Below are 10,584 nucleotides of genomic sequence, written 5' to 3' on the forward strand. Positions count from 1 at the left end.
TGTACTTGCAGGTGTAAGTCTCGAAATGTCCTGTTAACACAACAATTTACAGTAGTGTCTCAAACTGTCTGAATGAACATGCAACGAGAGTCAAGTCTGTATTCTATTAATAGTGACTGTGACCAAAGTAATATCAAAGATGGCGACATCCATAAAACTAAAAAGTCTTATCACTTTTGACAATACAAGAGTCTATTCTAGCTGCGAGTTTATCCATAAAATCTTCATTAAACGACAGCAGCTTTTATATCTGAGTGGAGAGCGGAACATTTGAGTCGTGCTTAGAACACAAAACTGACGGAAGCAGCTCTGGTGGAGAGCAATAACTGGATCTAAAACCTTCAGATGACACACAGCTTATCTCCGTCGCTGTGAGTTACCGAAAGGGAAGCCAACACACGGCAGACATGCGTTTGTACAGCGCAGAGCAGCTCTCTCACAGATAACTAGTTGTCCAGTCCAGTCATTCTGTTACTCTAATTAGGCTTGTTTAAAGGATTAGTTCACTTTCAAATGAAAATTACCCCAAGCTTTACTCACCCTCAAGCCATCCTAGGTGGATATGACTTTCTTCTTTCTGATGATCACAATTGGACATACATTAATAAATATCCTGACGCATCCGAGCTTTATAATGGCAGCAAACGATACCAACGAGTATGAGCTGAAGAAAGTGCATTCATCCACATCCATCCATCATAAACATACTCCACACGTATCCGGGGGGTTAAAAAAGTCCTTCTGAATCGAAGCGATGCATTTGTGTAAAAAAAAAAAAAAAAAAAAAATCCATATTTAGCAAGTTATGAAGTAAAATATCTAGCTTCCCCCAGACCGCATTCAACGTAAGAAGAAAGTGTAAAACTCTGGCAGTTCAAAAAGCTTACACTACATCCTACACCTTCCCTATTCAACTTACGGAAAAAGCTTAACTCACAGTTTACACTTTCTTTGTAAGTTGAATATGGAAGGCGGTCTGGTGGAAAATAGATATTTTACTTCTTTTTTACACAAACGCATCGCTTCGCTTCAGAAGGACTTTATTACTGTAATATGCTGATTTATTATCAATGTTGGAAACAGTTGATACTTTTTCAGGATTCTTTGATGAATAAAAAGTTAAAAAATATCAGCATTTATTTAAAATAGAAATCTTTTGTAACAATATACACTACCGTTCAAAAGTTTGGGGTCAGTAATTTGTTTTCTTTCTTTATTTTGAAAGAAATTAATACTTTTATTCAGCACGAATGTGTTAAATTGATAAAAAGTGATAGTAAAGATTTATATTGTTAGAAAAGATTTATATTTTTAGTAAATGCTGTTCTTTTTAACCTTTTATTCATCAATGAATCCTGAAAAAAGTATTACAGGTTCCAAAAAAATATTAAGCAACTGTTTTCAACATTGATAATACCTCAGTATCAAATCAGCATATTAGAATGATTGCTGAAGGATCGTGTGACACTGAAGACTGGAGTAATGATGCTGAAAATTCAGCTTTGATCGCAGAAATAAATTACATTTTAAAGTATATTAAAATAGAAAACCATCATTTTTTAAATTGCAATAATATTTCACAATATTATTGTTTTCTCTGTATTTATTGTGAAATAAATGCAGCCTTAATGAGCATAAGAGACTTCATTCAAAAACATTAAAAATAGTAATGTTTCCAAACTTTTGACCGGTAGCGTATGATGGATGGATGTGGATGGAAGCATTTTCTTCAGCTCGCTTACTGCCATTATAAAGCTCGGATGCATCAGGATATTTATTAATATATCTCCGATTGCATTCATCAGAGAGAAGAAAATCATATACACCCAGGATGGCTTGAGGGTGAGTAAAGCTTGGGGTAATTTTCATTTGAAAGTGAACTAATCCTTTAATCGTCATTGTGTGCATGCATTAATAAAACAAATCCAATAAAACAAGTCTACACCTACCACTCATTAGTCAGCCCTCGAAAAAAGTCACAACCACATGATGACATATCAGGCTTGAGCAGAAACATGTGAGGAACTGCCATATGGCCCAGAGACTTTGCCAGAGTTATCTTGGAATGAGTATCACCCTGATGTGATCTATTTCCTGACTGCATACCTCATACAATAAGGCTTTCATTTCATTTTCATTTATTTGCACTCTTCATCTTGTAGAAGAGACAGACATGCCTCAGGCTGCTGTGTTGGATTTACAGAGGACATGGTATTGATTGAGCACACTGTCCAGGAGCAGAAGCTCTATTGAAAGGTTAAAGGTCAGAGAGGTGAGGGGAATGAACTAGAGGTTATCTCATCCTTCCCTCTGTTGTGCAACCCAAAACATAGTTGTATTTATTTTTCATATAATTAGAAATGAGAAATTAATTTATTTTGAGACAAACAAAAATTACTGCCAACCTCCTAGTGTTTCTGTTTTCTGAGTTTTTATTTATTTTTTTTGTTTGTTTTGTTTTGTTTTTGAATTTGTATTATTATCTTTATATATGCACTTTTATTATTTTAAGTTTTAGGATTCAGAAAGCAAAAGTTATTTTCAATGGTGTTGTTTCATCTCAATACATTTGATCTAAAAAAAAAAAAAAAAACTAGACAACAGAGAGGCAACAAAGCTCTATCTAAAGTGTAGTCCAAAGTCTAAGACCACTTTGAAAATTTGGGAATCAAAACCTAGAAATAAACAAAGTTATAAACAGGATTGTGCAAAAAACACAGAACAAAGCTGAGTAAATTAGAAGCATTCCTACAATGGTGGTCTTAAAGTTTTGGAACTCAATGTATGTAAGGCTATTGTGTATGCATACTGCATATGTGGCACTATATATTAAATAATAGTAGGCTACATGAAGACAAACAGAAAAAGATCAATGCTGCAAATCAAAATGTCTGTCGTTTGTTTGCAGGACTCCTGAGGAATACCAGTGAGGCAACAACAGAAAGTGTCACAGAATTACTACTTAACCAAAGTTGCTTTAACCCTTGTGCAACCTTATGGACATTTTTGTCCATTTCAGTTTAGTTTTTTGTGTGCCTTTGTTAATGCCAACTACATGAATTTTGGCTCAGGTGTTTATTTTTATTGGAATTTTATTGGAATTAATATTTTACCCTCATTTCTTTCAAAAAATCAATTTTACCCTTCATACAAAAAATACTCACACTCAGGACCTTAAGGACAAAAATGTCCACATTGAAACCCATTAAAACTGCAATTTTTTAACCCAGGGCCATTTGACTATAAAATGATACAATATTTGCAAATAGGCATTCATTCTATCGGCAAGGCTTCAAATTTGACATTTTTACCATTATTTACTAGATTGTGCCATATTTTCAAATTTGGCATATAAAAGAAATACTTGCTTTATTTGTGTTTTCTGCTTATGCATATTATAGTCTATTATAGAGTCAATTTGAAAAATAATGCAGCTATAATTGTGTGGGTATATTGGTAAGGATGTCAGAGTGTAGTTTGCATGTGTTTACTGAAAATTTAATGTGTGTAATTAGTTTGAAATTATAGTTAGAAATTATATCGTACTGGCAATCAAAAAATCCCACTCCATGTATGAGTCACACCCTTGGCAGGGTCATAGGGCCATGTGAAAACTATGAAAAAGGTCAAAGAAGGCTTTGAGGTTTTTCTTTTTCGACCAAACACGCATCTTAACCCCTGATTGCACTTTTTCACTTGTTATTGTTTTTGTACGGAGATAAAAGGTATGCTTGAATTTGAAGTAGAAGTTCAGAAGCCCCTAAACACATTGTTTTAGTTTTCACCACAAGAAAATGCTGATTTTTTAGTCTGGTAGATTTTATACAAAGTTTGAGTTCACACAGGTGTCCTCACAGCCAAACCTATAAATATGTGGTGCTTGAGGGGTTGATCATTTCATTGTTTGAAGAGACGTTACTCAGCAGAGGAAGCTCTGAAGCTAGTGTTGCCCACTGACAGTGAGCACACAGGTGCATTAGAAGCCGAGGATGTAAAGAAACCGATTTGTAAAGCGTTAAAATTCTGAAAATGAATGAATGTTTGGTAATTATGAATAGAAGAGATGCTGATAAAAAAAAAAAAAAAAACAGTCTATATATTAAAAAAAAAAATTAATATATAATATTTCTATGACAGTTTTTTGGCATGGACATTTTTGTCCATTATGGACCTAAGTGTTAGTTTTTAAAAAAAAATCTGACACTACATAAAAAATATAAATGCCTCAAAATTAATGTTGTTGTTCTTCATTGACCCACCCAAGAATCTAATAAGCAAAGAAAAAAAATTCTGCTTAGCATTTAGTTTATGAAAATAAACTACTATTTTTAATTTTTTCATAAAAAAACACCTATGGCATTATGTAAACAAACCAGCATTTAAAGGGTTAAAGTTCTTAAAATTAATGAATGTTTGGTATCTATGGATAGAACAGATGCTGGTTAAAAAAATGACATCAGTGAAAGTGGAAAAAAATAAATAAATAAATCATATTTCTATGACAGTTTTTTGGCATGGACATTTTTGTCCATTTTGCACCTAAGTGTAACTTTTTTTTTTAATGCACGAGGGTAAATGAGTTTGATTCTACTGTAAATACATTTGTATTAAATGATCTGCTAAATTAAGTTAAACGTATGTAAAAAAAAAAAAAAAAAAAAAAAATAAGAAGCACAATTTAACAAGCTCAAATTTGCAGTTTTTCCAGATTATTATTATTATTTTTTTTTTATTATTATTATTTATTTATTTTTTTTTGTAAATGATGACTCACTTGATTACAATCAAATCAACATTTATTGCAGTTTACAATGAGATCTACATAAAGATTAGCAGCCATATGCAGAGGGCCGGTGAGTTATATTTGGAGTAGGACCTCAGAGAGTAGGATTGGTGATCTTGCCCATGAAGAGGATGCTCTTGGTGCTGTCCTCTACAATCAGTACCATGAAAGGCCGGTTGAGCACCACGGTGTCTGGCAGGGACATGGGCATTATTTCTATCGTGGTTGCAGCCGCTGCCTCTGTGCCCTTCTCGTCCACACTGAGGACTGCCTGATGGACAACCTGGAGATTGGATTCAAAATGTGAACTTGACTCTCTAGAGTTTTCAAATTCATTAGGTCTATCAACCATTGGTTGTGCTTCAAGAAGTAAAAACAAGTCTATACATACGTCTGACACCTTGACTTTAACCTCTTCTATCATCCCGGAGAAATCTGCTGTGTCACTGAATGCATCGGCTATTCCCATCTCATGCAGAATGCCTTTCAGTTTGGATGTTGCAGTGATGGAGAACTTGGGCATAAACAGGTCCACAGAACTGAAGGGCAGAAATGTAAAATATGGTATATCAGCTACTATGGCCATATCCCAAGTTCCCAAATTTCTGTGCAACTAAACAACCATCAACCTTCAGGTCCGAAGTCAACTAACACATGAATTTAAATCTGGAGGTATCGCCCATATTACCTTCTGAAGAGTTTATCATGCCAGGTCTTAACATGGTGTCTGCAGATGGATTCTTCAACCTCCTTCATCTTTCCATCTTCAGGAAGAACGATCATCATGGAAGTATTGCCTTTGTAGGGCACCATCATGACCGTAGTTTGGTTGATAGGGTCTTGATAGATGTCATAGCGGCCGGTTCTTTTCATCATGTCAACTTTCACGGTGGTGTCCTTGTCCACTTGGAAGTCAGCTTTTTGGGTCAGTGTTGCATCAAATGGCTTGTCCCACTTCCCTATCAAGACAAATGGCAAGAACTTCAGGTCAGTGTCAACCAAGACTTCTCAAAGATCAAAGAAATTATTATTACACGAATATCACTGAAAGAAAGAGAAGTTTATTTAGTACCTCTGAAGTACATATAGTTAATCAGCATCATCACCGTATCTGAGTCTAGGTCCTTCACCATGTTGGTTATCTTGTCGTGGGTTTTCTTGGCGATGAACTTGTTAATCTCCTCTGCAGCAATTTCAGGCTTGGAGAAGTCAACGCTGAAGGCTTCGCTGTTGTAGTGGTGCTTAACTTCCTTCAGGAACGTGTCCACCACTTTTAAGCCTTCTCTGATGGCTACACCCGCTCCTGCTTCCAGTTGCATGGCATCCCGGCTGTGGCCCAGCATGTGGATCAAGTGCTCATAACCCTCATTGACCTGCTCAGTCTCAAACCCGCTATAACCCAGACTGCTGTATATCTGTGAATAAGTGCTGCCCTTGGCTCCTACAGCCAGCATGCTCAAAGCCATTGAGATCCCAACCGGGGAGAAGAAAATGTTCTTGCCCTCGGCATCAGGGTGGAACGCAAGTTTCTTGTAGAGAGAGAAGGCGAAGTCAGCGTTGTGTGGAGAGAGCAGGTGGCAGGCATCGGAGGCACCCTCGTGGCTGGGGTGGGGTTCGTCCTTCCCGTGGTGAAAATGGTGGTGGTGCTCGGCTGTGTGGCCTTCGTGGTCATGGCCTTTGTGGTCGTGGCCTTCGTGGTCGTGGCCTTCGTGGTCGTGGCCTTCGTGGGGCGCGGCCCAGGCTGTTGCTAGCAGCAGAGCAGCAATCGTACAGCAATAAATCTTTCCCCACATTTTTTTCACCTGTATTTTATCCTCCTGGGACCCAGAAAAAAAAGTTTTTGAATTTAACATTTTGTTTCACATCATTACATTGTTTAGAGCATAAGAAAAAATGGAAAAATAACATTTTTGTAAAATTATATTTTATTCATATTTTATGCTATGTCCTCTGTAGTGGACACCAGGACTAAGTTGTTTTAAAAATAAAATGACAATAAATTACATGTATAGGCAAAAACAATGGAATTTTTTATTTTTTATTTTTTTATTTGCCAATCAATTTTTAGGTTTCAGGAACTATGTTATGAAAGATAGAATGGAATGAATCAATATACCATTTTACTTTATGCAATATGTGGGTAAAATGGCCATACGTGGATTTTCCCATTCAATACAATGCATCTATACACTGTATCTAATTTGCATATTAATGTGTTCTTGGAGCAATATGTAATAATGGGAGTAAAAATTGGCAACATTTTCATAATGATATCTAATAATTAATAGGAATATTGATATTTAATTTATTTCGCTATTCGCTGTCTCCCAAAATGCCTGATAATCATGATTTAAGTCCTGTTGTCCTCTACAGAGGTCATGTATGAAATCAATGCCCTGTTTTGTAACAGACAGTCAAATTTTGATTAGAAACCCCATAACATTTTCCTGAGATGTTGATTTATAACAAACAATTTAAAAAATAATCCAATTTAAATGATAATTACAAAATATTATCATATTTCCATAAGAGTGCTAAATTTGATCACTAAATTAATGTCAGTCATTTTTAAAGACCAAGGAGAAGTTGTTGTCATGGTGAAACTTCCAAACATTTGGTATCTCTGCAAAGCCCTGAATGTGCTCTTTACAGGACAGCCAGACTTAAAACTGTGACATGTATGATGTCAGAGAAATTCACTAAAATATAATGTCCACTACAGAGGACAAAAGTCTATTCCTGGGTCCCAGGAGGTTATGACCAGAGGGGACAGCATTGTACAAACTTTGGGATTTTGCACTAATGGGTGATACTTTATCACACAAATCTCTGCTTTTGCATTTCACATATTTTACGAAAATTTAAAAGAGTAGCTATTTAAAATTCGGTTAAAATCATAGCACTTTAAGCGAAACAATTGTAACTTACCATCAAAGTCCTCTTGACGGGAGACTGTTCAGATGGAGTGGAGTCAATTTATAGTCCTTCAAGCATCAGCCGAGTAAAATTTTTAAACATTAACCCATTTCCACCCCCATTCTGTGAACACAATCGCTCATGATTAGCTGTTGCTCTGCATTTAGTGATGCAACACAGTTTTGGACTTCAGTGTCAGGGGTTTTCAGTACTTAAAATGAGGTTGATGGGATTTAGATTTAAAAAGTAGTCAATCAGCAATTTAGGATTGATATGACTGTCTTCCTCTCAGACTACTGATCAAAAGTCTTCACATCTTATGATACCGTGGTGACTTGTGTCTTTTTTGTCTATGATGGTCAAGCTCTACACTAAATTTAGCAGTCGATGATAAATACTTTCTCTTATTTAGGATTTAAACAAATTATTTATTTACTGTTTATGCTCCAATTAAAAATGTAATGTATATTTATTTTCTGACTATTTTGAAAAAAAAAAAAAAAAAAAAAAAAAAAAAAAGTTCCTATGACTGACTCAGTAATGGTTTATTTATTCTTTTATTATTATTATTATTATTATTATTATTATTATACCCCTCTTTTATATTGGGTTTTCATCCACATTCAGTTCACCACATACAGAGCTTGCTGAGAGAGACACAATCAGTCAACCAGTGATTTACTGTACTGTGATAGAAGGGTGCTTAAAATTAATACCTTCACAAGAGTCAACACCAGATTGTTCACCTCTGAAGGCTGTGTACAATTGGCTGATCTAAGGAACATAGAGTGAACACAGAGAGTCTCTGAAGTACAAGTTTTTTTTTTTTTTTTTCCAAAGCAAACTTTGGGAGTCGGATCTCTGCAAAACTGTCAAACGGGCAAAGAAAATCAATGTTTTAGACAGTGTGGAATGTCACTTTCTCTCCATTTTATTGGCATGTTTACAACAGTTGAATTCAGAATGAAGCTTCTTGAGCTTGTTGTTTACAGAGCTGCAATTGTCCACAAACAAAATGTCTGGCTTAAGACAGCTCCTTCTGTACTGGATTAGATTGAAATATACAGTGGGGTCCAAAAGTCTGAGACCACTATAAAGTTTTTTTTTTTTTTTTTCCCCATTACATATTATATTGTCTGCATAACACATTGAGTGAAAAGTCAAGAATTTCTGGATTTCCTATTTTTGATATGTATCCATTTGCTTTAATGGCAGCAGCACTTGTACTGAGGCTGTCAGAGGCTATGGATTATTTTTTTTTTTTAGACTGGTTGTTCTTGGTTGTTCTTTTCTTATGTGAAAAACTCCATAAGTTTGTTTAAAACTTAATGATAATGCAGATGGTCCAGCATGATTTGAGAATGATCAAAAGACCTTTTAAATTATCACATAATCAATGTTACCAATTTTCTTATTCGATCATTAAACTACAAATAGTGCTCATTCAATTTGTATCATAGCATTCTTTTAATGTAAATTTTGTAAAATATTCAAACTCTCTGTTTATCTTTCAGGGTTTTACTGGCGGATGCCAAATCAGCTTTTGGTGCTTGGCCGTCACCAACTGGACTGGAGTGACTTTGTGAATGCAATGTATAAAACACAATGAAAATAAAGTATATATTATTCCATTCATTTACTGCTATATTTGAAAAGTAATTTATATATTTTAATCTAGAGCTACATTTAAATCTTGTAGTAAATTCTGTAGGCATGATTTTCCCCCCAAACCAGTTCAGTGCAAATTCCGCCCCACAGCCGATTCTAAAGATTTCATTGGTCATGTCAACTACTGATTGTGTAAACAATGCTACAACAAATACTGACCCCTATCCCTATACCCTACGACCTAATTGGGGGGGACAGTCCAAGTATTCCCACTTCTCTTAGATTGTATTACAATTCTTTTTTTCCTTTTCATATACTAAACAATTTAAAAGAATATGTTCTGTCCCATCATGCTCACAATACAACGTTCTCAATAAAGTGCAGTTTAGACCACAAAATTATTATTATATCTTCTAATTGTTTATTTATTTATTTCACATTTTAAATCAAAGTAGACCCCAATGTAATATATGCTTACACACAGACCATGGAGAGTCAGTTCTCTGGTAGTCTCACATAGCCAGACCTTCAGACTGATAGAGGTCTGGACTCTATCGCAGCTTTCATTGGCCAAGGACCGCCCAAGAGGATGTTTGACTGACATGTAACGCAACCAATCACTGTTCGTTTAGTTCTGCGTCATGTTTAGGGGCGTGGAAATGTAAAGTCAATGTCCCTGCGATAACAGACCGGCATGCATCTAATAAATTATTAATTTAAGACAACAATGGAGCAGCAAACTTCACTTGCACACACACTTTTGAAAACCCAGCATACAGTTGATCCTGGTAAGCGCTTATTGTCACAGTTGTAAACACGACTTTTTCCACGAGGGGGTTTGGCGTCACGGCATTTGTTTCTAGGCGGACCATTAAAGAATGTGACACACACGTCTCCCGGACATATCGTAGAATTCAACCAACCAGATGATGACTTCGAAACTCCTGAGGTTTTTCCAGATAAGCATGCCATATGCATCAGATGTTCAGTCAACAGTCCGTGAGCGTGACGTCTGAGGCTGAGACTAGTTCTCTGAGCACAGCCCCTTGTAGCAGCAGAAATATTCTGGCTAGTGTGTGTATGGCAGCTTCAATACCATAGTAGTGTAATGCAATATCCTGATTGGAGTTAGCATATCCACAACCACCCTGTCTGTCTACTGCTGAATGCTTCATCCTATTTTCCTACAAACAGCATGACAGTGACTTGGTTTTATTTTTATATATTTAGGCATGTGCATAAAATGATGTTTAAAGTTTGTGCAACAAAAGTAGTTT

At 35.8% G+C, this 10,584-nt stretch overlaps 1 protein-coding gene across 1 annotated transcript; it reads right to left on the bottom strand.

Annotated features, from left to right (window-relative positions):
* Window positions 1–4,778: 4,778 nt before the first annotated feature.
* On the bottom strand, window positions 4,779–7,828 carry LOC127501851 (alpha-1-antitrypsin homolog). Its single transcript, XM_051874082.1, has 5 exons — window positions 7,712–7,828; window positions 5,856–6,600; window positions 5,472–5,742; window positions 5,175–5,322; window positions 4,779–5,066 (listed from the first exon to the last, which is right to left on the bottom strand). Exons 1-5 carry the CDS (start codon window positions 7,712–7,714, stop codon window positions 4,878–4,880), a joined length of 1,356 nt encoding a protein of 451 aa, XP_051730042.1. The 5' UTR covers window positions 7,715–7,828; the 3' UTR covers window positions 4,779–4,877.
* Between the last annotated feature and the right edge of the window lie 2,756 nt (window positions 7,829–10,584).

Source organism: Ctenopharyngodon idella, chromosome 20 (genome assembly GCF_019924925.1).
Source record: "Ctenopharyngodon idella isolate HZGC_01 chromosome 20, HZGC01, whole genome shotgun sequence".
In the NCBI taxonomy this organism is placed as follows: domain Eukaryota; kingdom Metazoa; phylum Chordata; class Actinopteri; order Cypriniformes; family Xenocyprididae; genus Ctenopharyngodon; species Ctenopharyngodon idella.

Coding starts and splice junctions, on each gene's coding strand:
- LOC127501851 (XM_051874082.1), bottom strand. Junction 5,743..5,855: donor TAACTATATGTACTTCAGAG/GTACTAAATAAA, acceptor TTGTCTTGATAG/GGAAGTGGGACAAGCCATTT. Junction 5,323..5,471: donor CATGATAAACTCTTCAGAAG/GTAATATGGGCG, acceptor TCTGCCCTTCAG/TTCTGTGGACCTGTTTATGC.